We start from the raw sequence: 20,256 nt of genomic DNA, 5'->3' as shown, positions 1-20,256 counted from the left end.
ACTCCAAGTCTGAAATCCGGGGTTGCTTCGACGCGTTTGCCTAAAGTTCGCGCCCCACCATGTTCAGATATGTAAATGCGCCTGTCCTGCAACACTCGACGTTGATGCATCATTTCCATATATTATTGTCTCCGGGACCTAATAGACTGTCTATGAGACTAGGCTTCTGATTTCCTGACTCTGCGCAATGTCGGAAGGGGAATCATGGCGCCGCAACGCCGATGAGGCACAAGAGGAAGAGGAAGAAGTCGACGAGTCTGTAAGTCGCCTATCATGCTGCCTTAAGACACGCAGCTGACAATAAGCAGGGCTATAAGACTGTAAAAGATGCTGTTCTCTTCGCCATAGATGTGAGCAAGACCATGCTTCAGAAACCTACCCCTACAGATGGCAAGAAAGCCGACCGAGACTCGCCGACTTCCGCTGCCCTCAAATGCGCATATCAATTAATGCAGCAACGAATCATATCAAATCCAAACGACATGATGGGAATACTGTTGTTTGGTACTGAGAAGTCGAAATTGCACGGGGGCGAAGATGGTTCAGGTACGGGCATGAGCTACCCTAACTGTTACCTGGTATCCGACCTCGATGTACCGTCCGCTGAGGACGTCAAAAGACTAAGGAATTTGGTTGAGGACGACTTTGAATCGTCGAAATTACTACGGCCCACAACCGACGCTGTCTCTATGGCAAACGTATTGTTCTGCGCAAATCAAATTTTTACGACCAAAGCACCCAACTTCTCATCCAGGAGACTTTTCCTTGTATCAGATAATGACGACCCACACGAAAATGATAAAGACTCAAAGTCAGCAGCGGCTGTCAGAGCCAAGGATCTTTACGATCTAGGAGTTGTCATCGAGCTTTTTCCCATAGCAAAGCCTGGACATGGTTTTGATCGATCTCGCTTCTATGATGTGAGCAAAATATTCCGTCCTCATTGTCTTCACTGACAAACTCAGGATATCGTTTACCGCTCATCGACAGGCGAACCAGACGCGCCTGCACCAGTATCTACGGCAGCAAAAGTCTCTTCAAGTGGAGACGGTATTTCTCTTCTACAGTCACTGTTGTCTTCTGTCAATTCGAAAGCTGCTCCCCGACGTGCTGCTTTCAGCTTACCCCTTGAGATAGCCCCTGGGCTCAAAATCGGAGTCAAAGGCTACATCCTCGTGAAAAGACAGGAGCCAGTGCGTACATGCTACGTGTGGGTTGGTGGGGAGAAGCCTCAGCTCGCCATCAGCTCCACGACACAGCTGGCTGAAGATACGGCTAAAACGGTCGAGAAGAGTGAGGTCAGGAAAGCCTATAAGTTTGGCGGTGAGACGATCTCGTTTACACCAGAAGAAATCACCCAGATCCGCAGCTTTGGCGATCCAACTCTACGCATCATCGGCTTCAAGCCAGCGTCTCTTCTGCCCGTCTGGGCAAACACTCGTCCTGCGTACTTTATATATCCGTCCGAGACAGATTTCATTGGCTCGACCCGAGTCTTCTCTGCTCTGCAACAGAAGCTTCTCCAGGACGACAAGATTGGCCTGGCATGGTTTATTCCTCGCAGAAATGCGACGCCTACGCTTGCCGCTCTTGTGCCCGGTGAAGAGAAACTCGGTGACGATGGTGATCAGGTCATCCCTCCAGGCTTATGGATCGTCCAACTTCCTTTTGCGGACGACATCCGACAGAAGCCAGAGATCATTTTAACTCGCACAACAGACACTCTTACTGATATGATGAGAATTGTAATACAGCAGCTTCAACTTCCAAAGGCAGTCTATGATCCCATTAAGTATCCTAATCCATCGCTGCAGTGGTTCTACCGCATCTTGCAGGCTATTGCTCTCGATGAGGATGTTCCAGATAAGGCTGAGGATAAGACGATTCCGAAATACAGGCAGATTGACAAGCGTGCTGGTTCATATGTGGTTACATGGGGGAATGAGCTGGAGCAAACTGCTCAAAAGCTATCTAGCCTGAGACCTCCAGTTAAAGGTATTAAGCGAGGCAGCGAAGATCCAGATAGTGCACCCACTAAGAGACTAAAGGCTGTCAAAACTGACAGTGGGTCTATGACTGATAATGATATGAAGAAGCGGTATGCAGAGAAGAGTATATCAAAGGTAGGTTTGACCCCGAAACTGTTTCGACATTGACTCATACACCTATAGCTCACTGTGCCAATATTGAAAGAATGGGCTAGCAGCAAGCACATCCCAATAGACGGCAAAAAAGCCGATCTGATTGAACGTATCGAGGAATACTTCGAGAACAAGTGATGTTGCTTCAAGTGCAAGATTACAACACCGAAACAAAGCACTGTTGCCGACTAAATACGTCAATAAAATATCCCTTAGAAAGAGCTCAAATAGACGTCTTGTATCTACAGCATCACGCCATGGACGAAAGCCACGAAGCAGATACAGAATGCAGTCCCCGACGCAGGCCCAGGACTGATACACGGCTCTGACGCACGCCGCGTAATAGTATGTCCACCCGGTGATTCGAAGGTCACCCGGAATTTACGAACTTCACATAGCTTCGTGACCGAAATGACTCATGTATCACTGTTGTCCGAAGATATTCAACAAGAGCAATGAGCACGTTCTGATCCTTGTCGATCTACATGTGAGAAGCATCGTTCCGACGTAGCTATGGTGTCTTTGTTCAAGGAGCCCAAGAGATCTCGCATGAATGTCGCATACTTTTTCCTTTTTCGACTCGTCAACAGCTGTGATAACCTTGATAAAATCAACAGTAACGTTAACTAGGTCCAAAGCAACCGTTCTAGCCACATTTGATATTCCGTATCCATAGCCACATCATCAAATCTCAAAAACTGCTTCTCGACCAACGGACTGTTATGGCACTCATCGGGAATCACCACGCTCTGTATTATGTCTCCGCATTCGGATTCCAACACTGCTGACATGTCGTTAATATCGTCTAGCATGACTTCATCGCCACCGACAACAATAAACACATTACGTGCGATAGCACTCAGTGACTTCCACCATCCGGACTCTGCCACGGAAGGACAGTTCCATGCATCTCGTTCCTTGCCTCCGAGGAATGCATCTCCCCAGCGCGCCAGACTGATATCCTCGATCCCGTCTTTCCGCGCATTACGCCTCATGCTATCTGATGTCGTGGCTAAGTTCACCCAGGGGCTCAGCAATGCGACACCCTTAAAGGGAACATTCAGTTTCGGTGGGCGCGGCACGCAGTTCGATGGATGAGGATGCAGGAGATGGGACAATAAACAGAATATAAGACCTCCTCCAGCAGAATCGCCACAGAGAATCAGTCGCGAGGGTGGTAGTTCAAGTATCGACAATGTATGATGGAGAATATCCGTTGCTTGTATGAGTTGGCGCGGGTACGGGTGCTCGGGGGCGAGAGAATAAGATAAGATAAGAACAGAAAGAATGGGTCTGCTTGGAGATGGTGCCTTTGCGTTGATCTGTGTGAGATGCTCATTCAGAAAGGAGACATGCTCGGTCGTCATCGGGTGGTTGTATCCGCCTAAGATATTTATGAGCGACACAGGTATTTACGCACTTCGGACGTCTTACCTCCTGGGAAAAACAGCATTACTGTATCGGCATCTTTGGAGCCGAGCCAATGCGCCTTTGTACCATCCGGGAGCACGTCCGATCGCGGCACAATAGCATTCTTCTTGCACCACGTCTCGTAGGCACTGTCGGTTGTAGGCATAGCCCACCTACGTGATATCAGCTTGGCGTTTCTACGATACGAACAGAAATGGTCTCGAGGCCCTCACACTTCGTGCTCTCGGCTGAGATTGCGCATGAACGCTCTGCCTAAACCAAACATGATGTACTTGTATGTGCTTTTAGGCCGTCTAGACACATTCTCAAATGGGATCCAGGTGGCATATGACAATCCTGTAACGACTACTTGATTCATCAGTGATTGGGCGGTCAGGAGTCCTTCGAGATACTTACTTGCGCATACTGCCGCGTAGCCCAGTCCAATAGCTCCTCTTATGCTTAGTCTTGGCTGTGATGTCTTCATGATGGTAGCTCAAGTATCTTCTACTAGCTACTCCGACAACGGTCATGCGCTCTTCGTATGGTGGGGCATGCAATTGACGTGTATTCAAGGCCTAGGTAGGCTTATTAATTAGGAGGAAGTACTTCAACAGGTTCTACAAGTTCCCAGTCCTATAAAGCATTAGAACCGGATCTAACTGATAAGTGTCGGTAGCTACGGCAAAGAAGAATGCGCTTTGGGCTTGGTTAAAACCGGACTAGCTTCGCCAACGTATGACCAGTGAGGTCATTCTAGGCTATAGGGAGCTAAACATAATTAATTGTTTCACTTACTAATCATTTCATTGGCTACAAGCGTTTTATCTCTTGTTCTTTTTTCCTATTGATTCATTCTTCCATTCTGAATATCTGTGAATGCTGTCGTCTTGTCTATCTTATGGAATCCCGACCGTTCATTCACGCTTGCATATCTCCCAAGGCAATACTACATAGAGCTTTACTAGAAGTGAATCCGAGTGCTGAGTCGAGGAATGCACAAATTGCTGTTACTTTGGAATATTGTCGCTTTCTGTGCAAGAGATAGGCCTAGAATCACTGCGCTGTGTTCAAAATCAGCGAGATGGGACTAATTCCTACGGTCACAGTCGGTCCTAGATTCACTCTGGGTGCTTCTCTGTCACCACAAGAATATCTAGGTAGGACATCAGTTATTTCCGGACGTTCAAACATTGTCAGCTGTAAGATCCGTCAGCGAATGAGGCGTTTCTGCCGTTGAGAATGTTTCGCCTATCATGATCATGAGATCAGGCATAGCAATATCATGTTAAAAGTGGCTAGACTGCTTTTTAGGAGCTCATGAAGTTGTACTGCATAACAGTGACCTCGAAATTCCGTAGGGCGTCCCGGCAGACTACAACTTTCGACACGCAGTGTGAGTGACTAATCGGAGCCGAAGTGTTCAAAGTCCTTCTCTTGTATTCTTTGTTTCAGCTTTCATGCGACCATTAAGGATATTAGAGGACTGCTCGTTTTCTTTGCCCATGTGCTATAGATGTGCTATATAGTGTTTCCATATCTGCTATCAAAACCTGTTTACGCATGTCTATAACGGCAACTACAAACCCAGGGTGTACTATATGAAGCTATGGAAGACTACTACACTGATCTGGAGAAAGGTTCGGGTCCAACTGCGTATAGTAGACTACGAAAACCTCATAAGCATGTAGTTCCTACACCATTCAATACGCTTACCTCACATTGATAAATGGTCAATGCTTTAGCGAAAAAACTTTCATACCTACTAAATTCACACCAGGGACGAGTTATCTAATAGATAGTTCTGTCCCCGCGCTATATCTCCTATAGACTTGGTGACGGCGGTCTGTTACTGTCTGAGTATGAGATTACTCGACTCTATTAACTGCATGGCAGTCTGAATCGGGGTTCAGTCTGATTTGAGTTGCGGTGCGGAAGTATGAGGTTAACTTCTATTCATACCAAATAAGTTGTCTACACTAACCATTTTAAACACGACCGCAGTAGGGCTGTATAATTGAACCCCTTACTCCAAAGCTAGTGGAGACTTCTATGAAACAAGGGCCAAGAGTGAACACGTTAGTTCTATATGGCTCCTTATCTGACAGCCAAATTTCGACATATTTGTCCAGTGTCATGCTCAATTCTAGAAATCTGCCTCAGATTCTTCGAACATACGCCACTTGGGATGATGATATAGCATCATGTCTTCTAACCTTCACGCCGTTACGCTAATAGATGTCAATCTTTAAATAGTTCTTGTGGGGAATGAATGCGGCGTGGGGCTTGGCGGGGATGAATCTTGCGCGCGGGTGTGCCCCACTCAAGCTTAGCTGGCGTTAGGCTCCTGACGATCCTCAAATAGATGTTCCCGTCCGTCAGGATTCTCTCAACAAAGTTCTTTATAAATACCATTCCCTACTCTTTCTTCTTTAGACCTCTTCTAGTCGTTCCCATGTTGCCGCATTCCTTTAATTTCTGAATGAAGCGAAATCACTAGCGTCTCATTTTCTTCCGAGTCATCGCAAGCACAGCTCAGCCTTGCGTTCACGGTCCCAATGATACCAATATAATCGCTTCATACTCGACTTGATCTATTGATATATCATGAATCCTCTGATACGACGATGGATCTCCCTCATCGCGCTTTCGACCGGCATAGTATTCTTCCTATATAGTTTCGCTGACAATAACGACTTCTTGGGCCCGTCGAATCTCGACGAAACATCTACCAACCCAACCGCGACCCACGTTTCTTGGAAAGACATCCCCGAGAAATACCCTCTGTCTTCCTACGTTTCCCTTCCTACTGGTGCACCCATTGAGATACCCAAGATTCAATTCGATTTTCAAGAGGAGACTACAGAATCAAAGAAAAAGCGTCTCGCTCGACAGAAAGACGTGAAAGACACTTTCATGAAAGCCTGGAGAGGTTATAAGAAGCATGCATGGCTACAGGATGAAGTGGCTCCAGTCACAGGATCGTACAACAACAAGTATGGCGGCTGGGCCGCAACATTGGTTGACAACCTGGATACGCTACTGATTATGGGCATGGAGAAGGAGTTTGTGCACGGTGTTGTTGCACTGAAGAATATTGATTATACAACGTCGAAGCAAAATACTATCAATGTATTCGAGACGACGATACGACACTTGGGCGGCTTGCTGAGTGCTCACGATCTGTCCAATGGGAAGCATCCGATATTGCTTAAAAAGGCTGTTGAATTGGGCGAAATGCTCTACGCGGCTTTCGATACACCGAATAGGCTTCCAATGTCCAGATTTCATTGGCAGACGTAAGATTTATATATCTTAGACTAAAATCGGATGCTAAATACTGCCAGTTCAGCCTTCAATCCTGAGGCAATTCACGAGGCGAGTATGAACGTCGTCACTGCAGAGTTGGGATCACTCAGTCTCGAATTCACACGTCTGTCCCAGCTTACAGGCGACCTACGTTATTATGATGCAATTCAACGGATTACGGACGTATTAGAGAAGAACCAGAACAGTACGAAGCTCCCCGGTATGTGGCCGCTAAGCGTCAATAGCCAGAGAGAAATATTTACTGTAGATCGAACATTCACCCTCGGTGCAATGGCCGACTCGCTGTATGAGTACTTCCCTAAACAGCACATGCTACTGAGTGGTCTTACACCTCAATATCAGTCGATGTATGAAACTGCCATTGAAGTTGCCAAAGCTCAGCTGTTCTTCCGCCCTATGACACCATCTAATGCCGATATCCTTATATCTGGTAGCACACACGCCAACGCCGTCAATTCGGTTGATCTTACACCAGAGGGCCAGCATCTGACATGCTTCGTCGGTGGCATGGTCGGTATTGCCGCAAAACTATTCTCACGCCCGGAGGATATACGCATCGCGCGTCAACTAACAGATGGCTGCGTATGGGCTTACAAGAGCATGCCGACGGGCATCATGCCCGAGATCTTTCACGCCGTACCATGCAGCAAAGCCGACGAGGCATGCGAATGGGACCAGGACGCTTGGTATAAGGAGATCCTTAGCCTGGCGCCTTCATCCGAGCGACCCAGCAAGGACTTCCGAGTCAATGCGCAAAAAGTCATATCGGAGAAGAAACTGCCACCAGGCTTCTCGTCCGTCAAGGATGCGCGATATATGCTTCGTCCGGAGGCTATTGAGAGCGTCTTCATCTTATATCGCATCACGGGTGACCAGAAATATGCCGATGAGGCGTGGGAGATGTTCAGCGCGGTCAAGGAGCACACTGCCACAGATATTGGGGCAGCAGGCATCCAGGACGTCAGAGACGAGAACTCGCAGCAATTGAATGAATGTGAGAGCTTCTGGATGGCAGAGACATTGAAGTATTTCTATCTGATTTTTAGCGAGCCAAATTTGGTGAGCTTGGACGATTGGGTGTTAAACACAGAAGCTCATCCGTTGAAGAGGCCTGCAAGAGCATAGTTGCTATGTTAACGACACCCGGTTCCTTATTGGGCTGGAGAACATACCAAGGATAAATTTGGGATGTGGGATTAGGAGTCTGGCGTCGCGAACGTTGACATGCATATCTCTGCAAGATCATGCATACTATTAACAATGTCCCGTCGCGAAAGTACGAGGTTTGAGACGACGTTATCTCCTGAAATATGGAGCATCACAAACGGTAGTATCCTTCTACGTTGCGCCTGCGTGTTCTGCCCACGCTATGGCCTTTGCCCTGAAGCCTTCACGATGTAGACGTAACATCATGGGCCCAGTCCTCGCTTTGAGTTCGATCTTGTCTAAGATATAAGATCTCACAAAGATGCTATGACTCAGTCATCCCCGGCCATCGCAGCATTAGAACTCTCTGTACACAAACACATCTCTAGATCGATAGATCAACACAAGCAGAAGCAGACGCAGAAGCCACGATTTCTCCAAAGATACACGTGCCCTCCATACTGCGTTGCACGCTTAAACCCTGAACCACGGCTCCATAAAACAAGCCATGACGTAGACATCCACCACGACAACCATAACTAGAATATACTAACTCTTACTCCTCCACAAGATCTTTAGGACACAACATTCCTCCAACATATGTCTCACGTTAGCGATCTACATTCGTGCGTCACCATATCCTAGCATATATATTTAGAAAAGTATGCTGACTGCATAACCGGACGCAAATCGCAGGCTGATGTCGATCACTGTGTGACTTGAGGCTGAAATTAGTGTGCGCTAGTGGGAACTGGGGGCTTCCTGGGCAGGGCCATGATACTATGGAATCGATATAGTTTTTGTGATGAGTTGTTGTTCGTATGAGATAGGGAGGTTGCAGTGGGGGTGATTCCGAGGGGCGAGGCTGAGGTCTGGTTTTGCATGCCTGTTTATTTGTACCACGGCGTGCATCGCGATGTTGATGATGCATTCATTGCATGTGCGTATTTGCTGACAGGACTGTGAATGCTTATTACTCGTATACGCATGTGCAGACTTTGGGTTCCGAGCATTTTGCCCCCTCGTACAATGATAATGCCCAAGCTGGCGAGAACGCCTACAGGGCTCAACCACGTTGAGATGCAAGCGATGCATCACGATCTAGGACAGTATATCTGCACTGCGTATTCTTCCAGGCGAGAACCGCATCCCCGAGTACTGCGTACTTAATGAATGTGTGGTGCATAGACAGGGTGGATCGGGACGATAGATAGGTAATTGAGCGGGCCGGAGCCCCGAGCCATGGGATTCTGTTCGGCGGCGATGGATCTAGAAGTAAAGATTTGCGTAGTGTTCTCTTGAGGGAGGCTTCTCATGTGTTTAGAACCCTGCCTTTGATGTGCGGAAGTCGCTTAGGTATGTTCGCGAGGCACGGTTGAGTTCAGCTCTCAGGATATGACATGGGTTCTAGACGACTTGCTCGACATTTTGAAGGGCTTTACGAGCACACTATCAGTGAAGTAATAATCTACGTGGCTTGGGTACATAATGCTGTGTCCCAGTCGGCAATGATGTTAATGAGATATGGCCGATTCCGATGGCAATCAAGCGGCCAAGTGTGTTCTATCTATGGTAAAATTAGCGAGCTGATCTTTGGGGTCAGACATTTCCCCGTTAATACCATCTACCTTTTCCCCGTCCATTCATGCCCGTGAGTTACTGCGAAAGCATGTCTGCATGTGGGGACCCTCTGCCAGTTCGAGTAATAAACTGCTGTGAAAAAGTTTTCATTGCATATTAGTAGCCGGACCGATGTCCTGAACTTTGGAACCTCCGCACGGAGGATGTGGTTTCACCGCTCGCCGTAGTGTACAATACAGACAAATTGGTAATTATCCCTCTCCCAAGTTTCATGTGTAGTGTGATTGCCTTGCTCGAATGCTCAGCCCGAAGCTACTTCTTGAGCTGCTTCACTGTTAGCATGATAACGAAAGGCAATGGCCCCAGTTGTTCGAAACATCCGTTAGTACACACTAAGCCCCTTGTCTCTCTCTGAATGTAGATATGCTCGATGAATTCCATTCCAGCCCAACGACCTCAACGGTCCTTATTAGATTGCTTCAAAGCTATGAGATATGACGTTTGGAATGCTATAGTCGACCTCGCCTCGCTAGGCACGCTAGGTCGAACATATCGAACCAAGTCTAAATATTAAGACGTTGCTCATGGACTCATATCACATTCAGCTAATTACCCGGCACCATTAATATCTGATCAATCTGTCTGTAGAACAGCTAGGATATAAAGTGCCCAAGCATGCCACGATATACCCGCCCAATAGCACTCCAGTCCCACCAATAAATGGACTCCTAATAAGTTCCGTCCGGGTGGGTCCGACAGCTAATTACAAGCGCCGGCACCGACTAACGCTAGTGCAACGCGATGCGGTGCGGTACGGTGCGTAATCTTCCTCCCACTCGGCGCACTGGAGGGCAGGGGGTAATAGGTATCATTTCAGCTGCAAACATCCAGCCATGGTTGTTTACATCCGTATCCACATCCACATTCACACACGACGCAGCCTGATACGCTTACTGCTTACACCAGAGCGAGGCCTCCCGTCTGTAGCTGATCAGATCCCAGTCTAGCAGCCCCTGAAACGCGCCACCGGGACGCCCCCATTCCACACTCCCACACATTCCACACCTCTGGACCCCAATCATCATTCATCCCATCAACACAAAACGACAAAGCTCTACCCCAACCAACAACGGACACTTCATCATGCTAGCTTCACCAGCCCTGCCCCACAGAAACATTATCATCCCCTACCTGGTTCATAAAATTTCCCTACTTCGGTAACCCGATGAGATGTCCTTGGCCAACCCACACACACGACGACGATACTAATTACCAAACACCATCCCCTTAATATCGCTATACAGCGGACCTGCATTCCTTTGCACGCCCCCTCAGGTGTATCAAGTTGGAAGTAAAAGAACAGGCAAGAGCAAACAAAGAACCACACTGACGGGCGCATAAGGCAGGATCGATTCTTCTATGACCTAAGCGACCCACTCGAGCCGCACATACGTACGCGTGCGGGCGTGGGCGCTCGTATGCATGACGGGATCTCTGAGACCGTGGTGGCGGGTTGGGGGCGTCTGTTTGGTGTGTATGTTGGGTTTTGCGTGCCTTGTTGTTGTTGGGGGCCGGTCTGAGGAGCGGGTAGGTTGTCTGTCTAAATACAGCTGTTATGTGTGTGTTGTGCATCGCTGTGAGGTGCTGAGATGAATGAGGTGACGCGGTGGTGGGAAAGTGGTCATGCTGCTCTCAGAATGGCATTCCATTGTTCCATCATTGGAGAGTGTTAACTGCAACACTCACATCCGGGGGCTCCCGCCATATCACGTCAACTTGCCAACAATGGAAGGAGGGTGTTGGAGAAACATATACAAATTCTTCCTATGTGATCCAGCTCCACTCTATATACAGGCAATACGGACTCCAGCCAAGAAAAGTAAAAGTGAGACAGAATCTCCATTTCAAAGGATTGTGGCAGCAGTCAACGCTTGATGCATGCCCTAGATAGTCTATCAGGATATTTCAAGCAGCGTGACGCTGCCGTATAGATTGAATTTTACACATTTTGCATCGTTGCCGGAAAATTGCGAGGGACAGTTTGGATGAGGCAAAGGCCCGGAGTCTTAGTCCTTCTGCTTGGGTTGGGGCACATGCCAGTCGCCATGACCTGGGTGGGGCTCGTAGCCCCCGGTCGGTTTTGGGTGATGGGGCTTGTGTTCTTCATGGCGAGCCACATACCCGGTAGGAGATGGGCGCCAGGGGCCGTTGTGATGAGGTCCGTGCCGCTTCATGAAAGAGTTTCTTCCGTACTGCCCTTCATGGTGCGGGCTGCCTGTGGGATGAGGGGCACCAGGTGGGTAATGTCCGTCGTGACCTCCGTGGCGCTTGTTTAGATGTCCATGATGGTATCCATCTGTAGGCGAAGGTGCTCCCGGGTGGCTGTTGTGCTCTGGCCTACCACCATGACGCTTCTCGTTCTTCCCGTGCCCCCATGAAGAGCTTGGGTCTGGTTTTGGAGGGCCGTCGTGATGGCCTGGACCGCCATGCTTCTTCACAAGGGTTGCTTCCCAAGCAGCATCGTGCTCAGGTTGTGGAAGTCTTCGATAGTTAGCCGCCGGGGCAATGTCCATGTTTGCGGCAGGAAGGGCGACAGCCATCGAGGCCAAGGTCAAGCCCACTAGAAGGTTTGAAAGCTGGACCATTTTTTGACGAGAGGATATGAGACAAGAAAAGATTTGGAGCAAAGTTGTGCTATTTGGTTTTGTGTTTGTGTGATTTTTCGCCAGCGAGTTGATCAAGAGAGGTGCCGACCTGTGGCAGATTTGGATAATGGAAATGGATTGAAAGCGGATTGGAAGTGGACTGGACAGAGACACGAAACGGAGGAGACAGACGTGACTGATATACAAAGAACACCAAGGATGATGTACTACCCATGTAATGATAAGACAGGCCTTCAATATGCAAAAATCTGCCAAAAGTAGATATAGTACCAACCTCTGATAACACACGTACTCTCTCGGGCAAAGTGTCCATGGTTGCGAGATGATATTCGTTCTTTTTCAGGTACACCCGAGCATGGAATGTTTCAACGATACAATTTGATTGATCCCACACCGAAGGCAGAATGCATGAGTGGACATGATTGGGCGATAGTGTGGATAACAGGAATGGTCGTCAAACTTGAGCATGGTGTGCGCGAGCCTTAAGACCTCAGTGGCGTCGACTGGCTGCGATCTTCCGCATGTTTGGAAGATTATACTCGATGGTGCACGAACTTCCAACAAGGTCAACGTGCTAGGGGTTGGCACAGTGGGCGCTCTTGGCAGGCCTCGGGCTTTACTATTTAGGATTCCACAGATGATCGACATTCCGACAATCCTTGGCCCTGTTGCCCTTGCATCGTCATCTCACCGGGTCATGAAAAATGCCATAATGTGGGGGCTCTGTGTATCCTCCATCCTGATGGGCTGTGATCGAGGATGGTTGTCAGACGCATCCTTCGCGGTTCAGATAAGGTCGACGACTTTGACGAGTGGGACTGAGAGTCGAACTCTCAGCTTGCCCCATGGTTATCCGTGTCGTGTGCAATTCGAGGACCACAACTTCCATCGATATAGATAGACTGCTATACATCGCTCCTCGGACGCTCTAGGAGACGCTGGGCTGTCACGATGCTTATTCCGCCTCGAACAGCTTATCAGAAGTACGCCTTGGCTACGGTGGAGGTAAGCACGCTGTGTATGCAGTTGTTAGTCGAACCGCAGCTGCACGCGGGATGCAGGACATGGAGCTGTTGGACTATGCGTCCCGTTGTTCGTTAAGGTTCCGCGCGGCTCACAGAAGGAAAGTTTCCGTGCGGAGGATATACCATCATGATCATTCCTTCAAATTTGTTTCCAACGAGTTTGCGATGTCCACAAGGCGAATATGCCTGCCTGGCATATTATTGTCCAACATATTGTGACGTCGGATCAGCGTTATTTACAAGGAGTCTTCTGGAAATGCCAAGAAGGATTCCTATATATGGTCCAGGGCACTCGACGCTGCGACACACTGAAGTATCGAGCAGATTAACAGACTGCTCAGCTGTCGTGCGAGACGTAGTCATGTATCGGTGTGCCTGAAGCTGAGGAAAGGCAAGTCTTGCTTGCTAAGCATGGAAATATGAGGTCAGCAACCGTGAAAAGGTTCGTACGATTTGGTTAAGAGACACCTTGCAAATACTCATTCAGCAAAGCCAATTCTTTCAGGGTGGTAAGCGACAGATTTGTGGCGCATTGTCCATGTCGATAGCAGAGATCGGTACCCGCAATTGTAGCTGTACGGTAAGTAGGGTCCATCAGGATAGGTGTTGCCTGATGAGAGATCATTTGGCACTTAGCCGGATGATTACCCATTCCGATGTCTCGTATGCTGCACTGGGAATTATAGTGACGCAAACAGCTCCGCAAATAGCAGTAAGCATACGCCTTATCGCGTATGCCCTGCCAAGAGATGAGGACTGTATAATATATTTCAAAATCGTTCAAGGATGCCCGCCGAGTATGTGGATCGATATAAGATCAGACGTGAAAGTGCTCTACAACTCGATGGCATCAGCGGGTTCCGTGCAGTCGTTGAAATGAGCGACGTCATCAGGTTGTAGACGACTACAGACCCTCTTTGTGTCCTTGCATTTTGTTCTTCAGTCATTGAAGAGAGTAGATAATAGTGAAAGGGCATGATAATCATGACCGAGATGAATGATGCTAGCTAGATGAGATCGAGGAATCTCCGAATGGCCCGAACTGCCAAGCGACGAAGGTAAGACTATCAGAAATGCCCGCGGGCGGGAGGTTTGGATCGTCGTCTCCGTACCACCACGTATAACTCAAGTACGCGTCGACTGCATGGCAAGATGAACAGGATCATGGCTGGTGACTTCACCTGAAAACGATTACGGGATACAACGTAAGGACGGACGTTAAAGCGCAAGCCGCAGGACATCCCCATAAGTATGGAGAACGCAGCATGTAGCATATCACACACCGTTCACGAGACAATCACGCATCGACAGTATCTCCATAACAAACACAACACACCGGGAAACATCACACTCATGTTCTCCAGCTACCAAACACCGTGCGTAAGCCTTCTTTCGCCCTTTGATACGTAGCAAAAATATTACAAACGCTCCAACCAGGCCAATAAGATGCTACGCTGAGCTACTGAAAGATGATAGGAAAGGCGTACTGACATAAGAGAAGTAATGCAATGCATTGCCAGAGCACAGAAGCAAGGAAATGTTAGAGAGCGGTACCAAGGAGGCGTACAACATTCAAAGGAGACTTCATCCGCTCAGACAGAGACGAGAAAGAGTAGATAGGGGCTATAGCTTAAACCGGCTAAGGATATTGATATATCGCTCTACAAAAGAGATTACGCATAGGAAATTATAGGTTCGAGATAGGTCCTTAATGGTGGTGGTGATGCCCGCTCGCCTCCCCGTTCTCAGGATGATTACTAAGGCTCGAGTCAGGCTGAGCAGAGCGGCCGCGCATACTTCGTGTCATAGAGCTGAAAGAAGTATGTCTGCCCTGAGCACTGGAGTGCCGCCCGTTCCGAGAGAGTGAGCCTACGTCGTGTTTACCTTTGGTCCTGATTTAGTACTTGAAAACAAATAACATCTGATGTGACCCTCAGATGCAGTACTTACCATCGCAACACGCCCTCACATTCTCTAGCCTATCCGCATCCCGTTCTTGTTGCTCTATAACCTGTCGCAGATCCTCCGCTGAGTCATGAACTGTAGTTGCATCGTACAGAGATGAATCTCGCACACTGCTTCGACTTCGCCGCCCGGCAAATGATCCTCGCATTCCAGAACCAGGCCTGAATATGCCACTGATACTGCTGAAGCGACTCGACACTGAATTCTGGGGGACCTGTGAGCCACTCTGAGCACTCGTTACTCTTTGGGTGCCAGGCGCACCCCTCGAAGTCAAGGTAGGGTACTGAGCTCGAGATGGTGACAGGTTCCGGTTTCCATTTGTATGCGAAGAAGCCATCGACACTCGCGATCGACCTGTTTGTCGAGATGGACTACGCGTATAGCCTGGGTTGAACTCATTGATGTCCTCAGCTGTGATGTTGTCGTCTTCATCCGCACGTTCGGCGTTCGTACGCAGCAAAAGGTACGAAAGTGCATTGAACCACGTCTCATGCCTCTGGCCCGTCGTAGCTGTAAATTTAACACTTCTGCCAGGAGTAATGACGATTATGCTTTTCCGATGAAGGCCTGGAGGCATCGGATTGTCATCCGTCACAACCTGTACCGCCTCAATCGCGACACTCTTGGCCTTTAGCTGAGCCCTTCCAGCTGTAGAAGGATCTTGTTCGCTCCAGTATAGAGTACGTGTGTATGGATGCACCCAAAAGAAACGCCTATGCCGCTTCTCTGACATTTCGCCTCTACCAGCTTTTCGAGTATACTTCCATAAATACTCACCAATCATAGTCTGAGTGATTGCTTGAATCATGCGGGGGTCGGTAGTATTCGGGTCAAAGTGGTCACCGAGGGTCGCGCGGGGAATATTGAATCGTTGGTCGATTTCCGAGGCAAACGAAGAGATCGATGAACGACGGGTGCTTGGGACGGAAAGCTCGCTTCGAATTGTCGGTGCTCTCGCACGGGGTGTAGTTCCTGAGCGAGAGGGGGAAGTGACAGTGCTTGGAATCCCCATTTGAACATTGGGTGTACGAGGCCGAACCTGCTCTTTCTTGTACGCCGATGCTGGCATCGTAGGTGGTCCCATTGACGCACCTGCAATAGAAGTGCGCGCCGCGGCGATGACCTCTTTATGGTCCGGTGGTAGTGGAGGGGGTGTGGCGGCCCGGCTCCGCAGACTGCCCGCGCTGCCTGGTCTCCGTGGTTGTGTCTTACCAGTGTCAACCACGAGACTGGTTGGTGGGTAAGACTTTCGGGGGCTGGAGCTGTTTGATCGTACATGTGTCGTGAGAGTCTTCGATGGCGGACTTGGTACGATGACTGATGGAGGCATTTGCTTAACCTTTAGCATCTTGTCGATCTCCTGAGCAGAAAGGGACGTCTGCGTCTCCTCGTCCGACATGATGATAGATTGAATTTTGGAGCTTGGCAGAGGATCGCTGTTTCCACTTTGACCCTTGGAACCCGCATTGACGTTCCGAACCTTGAATGGTTCACGGTCATGTGAGGGGATCTCCTCGTAGTCTACTCTGGGTGAAGCGTCATCCTGTTGCAGTGACTCTTTTGTCATGTCTCCGGCAGCCTCCGGATCTCGTTGAGATGTGCGCCATCTAAGCATCGAGCCCAGATATCCACCTGCTGACTTGGGTTCAGCCGATGGCTCGGATTCAGATTCGGTAGCCTTTTCAGAAGTAGCTGCAGCACCTAACAGGGCCCCAGCAGTACCAACGCCCACAACTGAAGTAGTAGTAGCCCCGCCGCTAATGACCTTAGATGACCGAGTAGAATTGACAGGTTCAACGTGCTGTGAAGCAATAGTCGAAAAGGATAAAGATGGCTTGTCGATGAATTCGATGGGAACTGCAACAGGGCCCACGTTTGCACTGTTCTGGCTGGCAGCTGGTAGTTCAACGGCTGGATTCGCTCTTGGTTGCACTTCTGACATGGTGTGAACTGAAGAAATAGCCATGGACCGGGATTCTTCAATACCGTCTGTTTGCGGCGCATTGTGATTCACAGGACTTGGTGGTAGGAACCTCTCGCTCTGCTGCGATGGAGCAGATTCATGATATGGTTGTATAGATGACATTCCGAGTGGAACAGATTTAGTGGCTGTAGGCTCGATTTGCTGACCTGCTGATACCTGAGATATCCCTAGTGGAGATGGTTGTGTCTTTGGCGCCTCGATAGGCTCGGTCTGGAGGGATCGAACGTTTGAGATTGTGTGTTGTAGAGCTGCATTAGGATGCACAACTGGAGCCAATGGCTTAGAACTCTGAGAACTGATCGAGGAGATCCTCAAAGCGGTGGGCTCCATGTCTAGCACAACTATCTCTTCTTGATCTGCCATTATGGGCTCCATCACGCGAGATGCATCCTCAGTCTTGTTTTCAGAGCCTCGTCCTAGAGCGAACCCGACTCCCCCAGCAATAGCTGCGCCTACAGCACTAGTAGCGTTGGATATGATACCACCCCTTTCAGTCTCCCCAGAGTCGGTCATCATCGCAGAGTCCACCATAGCCACTTTTGGCGCCACGCTGGCGGACCGGCTTGTCTCAACTACGGACTTTCTCAAATTCTCCTGAGAAGATTCTGGGGAAATGATTGTGGAGCGGCTTGGGGTTGCATCTGGACCTAGGACATCGTCGTCTTCACTTTCCTCGGCGCTCAGGTCCCCTAGTTCAGCAAACAGGCTTTGTCCAGCGGGTGCACCCTGTTGACTGCCAGTACTGATAAAGCTGGCAGGAGAATCTTTGAAACTCGCAGGGCTGTTGACTGCGTCATCACTGGACCTGTTCGGTGTGGTTTTTCGCGAACCACGGCGATTTATCTTAAGCCGGTATTTGGGTTGAGTGGATTGGACAGGAGTCTTGACTTCTGAATATTGGTCAGGTTCATCTGCGGATGTCGAAGCTGTGCTCATGTATGAGCTCCTATCGCCAGGGCGTCCAGATGTAAGAGGAGCGGCGCCAGGTCTTTTATGGCGTACAGTACCTGCGGTAGTCGTGCCCTCTGTCTCGGTCAAATCATCGCTACTGTCTCCATCAAGAGTCTCCGCTCCAGTGTGAAAGGCATCAGTTTCGGTAGCCGCGCCTTCGAGTTCGTTGGCTGTCTCGAACTCATCCGACGTTTCAGTGGCTGTCTCGAAGGCGTCAGTACCTGTGTCAGTGGATGGATATGTTCCAGCCATAGTCTTGGAGACTCTTCGTCGGGTTGGCGAATCTTGACCATCGTGATCTTCCCAATCTGGCTCATCGACGTAGATCTCCTCTCTGCTATTTCTTTGTACACCCAGGCGATCGGGACGGGCGGGTTTCTTGAACACCTCAGCGTCTTTGCCTTTTCGTCTTTTGCTGGCACTGTCGGTCGCCGTCCTCTGGTCAAGTTCATCTCGCGTGCCTTGTAATAAACGCTTCAGTTCCATTTTCTCGGTCTTCTCCCGATGAATATTGTTCTTGAGCTGTTGGATCATGCGGTGGGCGTGTGATAGGGAGCTCTTCAAAGTCTCATGTTCCAGCTGGCCGTGCCGAGGAGTGGCTTTGCTTGGGGACGGAGGCGGGGAATGATCAGGTGTAGTGTGTTCTACATCCACATCCTCCGTCTCGGATGTTGAATCTCTGCCAGCTGCTTGTTCGTCTGCTCTTAGCCTATACGAGACTGCTCGCGCAAGTTCTTGATTTTGACTCGTCAGCTCCTCAATCTTGCGCTGTAAAGCAAGGCGCTCAGACTCGCCGACTGACACATTGCGTCGCAGAGTTGTCAACTCCGATTCGTGTTGTTTCCGCGACGAATGCTGGTCGTCAAAAAGTTTGGAATGAGCTTGTTTCAATTCTTCTAATTCTCGCTCCAGAGATGATTTCTCTGATTTGATTGAATTCAGTGTCAGGGAGAGCCTTTGTTCGCGATCGGCAGATTCTTTCGAAGTCGTGATGTAGTCATGCACCTGTGTCTCAAGACTCCAGTTTTCGTCCTTGTATCGTTGTTCGCTTTCATCCATGGCCCGTAGTCGTTGGTTGAGACCTTCAACTTCAACCTCAAGCTTGGACTTCTCTGTATCGATGGTCCGGAGAGTGTCATCTTTCTCTGCAAGAACAGCCTGCAACTCCCTGAGCTGCTGTAGTAGCGAACTACTTATCTCAGTCGCAAGCTTGATATCATGAACCCGACTGGCATGCTGATTCCGTTGCTTTCGTGACGATGGTGCCGTTATTTTCGAAGGGGATGGGGTGGCGTCGTTGGAAAATACAGTGGCACCCCCAGTATGTGCATCCGTCTCGCCACTTGGAACTCTGGACTTGGGCACAAAAGTTCGAGCGGTATCTTTGCTAACTTCATTGCACTCGCGTTCAAGTTCAACAAGCTTCTTGCGTAGCTCGGGTCCAATCTCATTCTCATCTGCTTGCTGCTCTACCTCTTTCAATCTGTCACCAAGTTCCTTCCGTTGCTGTACCAGCACGGTACCAAGTTGTGATGTTTCTTGAAGTCTCCTCTCAGTTTCAGCCAGATGTGCCTCCAAGGCGCGTTTCGCCTGTGAGGTCGACCCGTTCGTATAGAGGGAAAATGAGCTAGCATCGAATGCAGCGTAGCGATGCCTATGGGTGTCTGTCGGATTTGATACGAATGGATCGTTGTTGTGGGCGATCGGGCCCTGATTAGCGGTCGACGCCATCGTGTCGCACTCTCATAGACACCTTAGCACTCCATATGTGTTTTCAGACAATGAATCGAGCGTCTTGGTCGTGAACAGGAGGTGTCCGAAGCGATTGAAGCTGCGTCGGAAGGGGGTAAATGACGTGTGTTCTAGAGTTCTGCTTATTAGGGTAACGGAGATTGGCGAGGCGCGTACAGCCCGCTGCAGTCGACAGTAGCGCGGGATTGAGATGGTAAAGAAGGAACCTAAGGAGTGGCTCTATGGTCAATAGACCTGTTGTATCTGAATGCTGATCGTGATCCGGGATGTTGAAGCGGGGAAAGTAACAGGAAGGTATAAGAATA

General features: G+C 49.2%; 5 protein-coding genes across 5 annotated transcripts; 2 read left to right on the top strand and 3 right to left on the bottom strand.

Annotated features, from left to right (window-relative positions):
* Nucleotides 1–187: 187 nt before the first annotated feature.
* EJ05DRAFT_517023 (putative DSB repair complex subunit Ku70) lies at nucleotides 188–2,523 on the top strand (the record flags this gene model as incomplete). Its single annotated transcript, XM_033748668.1, has 4 exons — nucleotides 188–259; nucleotides 309–920; nucleotides 966–2,123; nucleotides 2,172–2,523. 4 exons carry the CDS (start codon nucleotides 188–190, stop codon nucleotides 2,277–2,279), a joined length of 1,950 nt encoding a protein of 649 aa, XP_033605970.1. The 3' UTR covers nucleotides 2,280–2,523.
* A 244-nt stretch (nucleotides 2,524–2,767) lies between these two features.
* On the bottom strand, nucleotides 2,768–4,038 carry EJ05DRAFT_482312 (alpha/beta-hydrolase; the record flags this gene model as incomplete). Its single annotated transcript, XM_033745158.1, has 4 exons — nucleotides 2,768–3,525; nucleotides 3,576–3,724; nucleotides 3,785–3,917; nucleotides 3,969–4,038. The coding sequence occupies 4 exons, from the start codon at nucleotides 4,036–4,038 to the stop codon at nucleotides 2,768–2,770; spliced, it is 1,110 nt and encodes a 369-aa protein (XP_033605969.1).
* A 2,120-nt stretch (nucleotides 4,039–6,158) lies between these two features.
* Nucleotides 6,159–8,006, top strand: EJ05DRAFT_496336 (seven-hairpin glycosidase; the record flags this gene model as incomplete). The annotated part of the gene is made up of 2 exons (XM_033746376.1): nucleotides 6,159–6,850; nucleotides 6,899–8,006. 2 exons carry the CDS (start codon nucleotides 6,159–6,161, stop codon nucleotides 8,004–8,006), a joined length of 1,800 nt encoding a protein of 599 aa, XP_033605968.1.
* A 3,451-nt stretch (nucleotides 8,007–11,457) lies between these two features.
* On the bottom strand, nucleotides 11,458–12,589 carry EJ05DRAFT_41885 (uncharacterized protein). Its single transcript, XM_033741452.1, has 2 exons — nucleotides 12,549–12,589; nucleotides 11,458–12,362 (listed from the first exon to the last, which is right to left on the bottom strand). The coding sequence occupies exon 2, from the start codon at nucleotides 12,251–12,253 to the stop codon at nucleotides 11,675–11,677; it is 579 nt and encodes a 192-aa protein (XP_033605967.1). The 5' UTR covers nucleotides 12,254–12,362; nucleotides 12,549–12,589; the 3' UTR covers nucleotides 11,458–11,674.
* A 1,435-nt stretch (nucleotides 12,590–14,024) lies between these two features.
* Nucleotides 14,025–19,930, bottom strand: EJ05DRAFT_530236 (uncharacterized protein; the record flags this gene model as incomplete). The annotated part of the gene is made up of 7 exons (XM_033748959.1): nucleotides 14,025–14,038; nucleotides 15,097–15,183; nucleotides 15,250–16,326; nucleotides 16,357–17,144; nucleotides 17,298–18,878; nucleotides 18,915–18,967; nucleotides 18,998–19,930. 7 exons carry the CDS (start codon nucleotides 19,928–19,930, stop codon nucleotides 14,025–14,027), a joined length of 4,533 nt encoding a protein of 1,510 aa, XP_033605966.1.
* Nucleotides 19,931–20,256: the final 326 nt, after the last annotated feature.

This window comes from Pseudovirgaria hyperparasitica (genome assembly GCF_010093815.1).
Source record: "Pseudovirgaria hyperparasitica strain CBS 121739 unplaced genomic scaffold EJ05scaffold_1, whole genome shotgun sequence".
Lineage (NCBI taxonomy): Eukaryota > Fungi > Ascomycota > Dothideomycetes > Acrospermales > Acrospermaceae > Pseudovirgaria > Pseudovirgaria hyperparasitica.
Note: the sequence above shows the minus strand (reverse complement) of the source record. Positions and strands in the feature narration are given on the sequence as shown.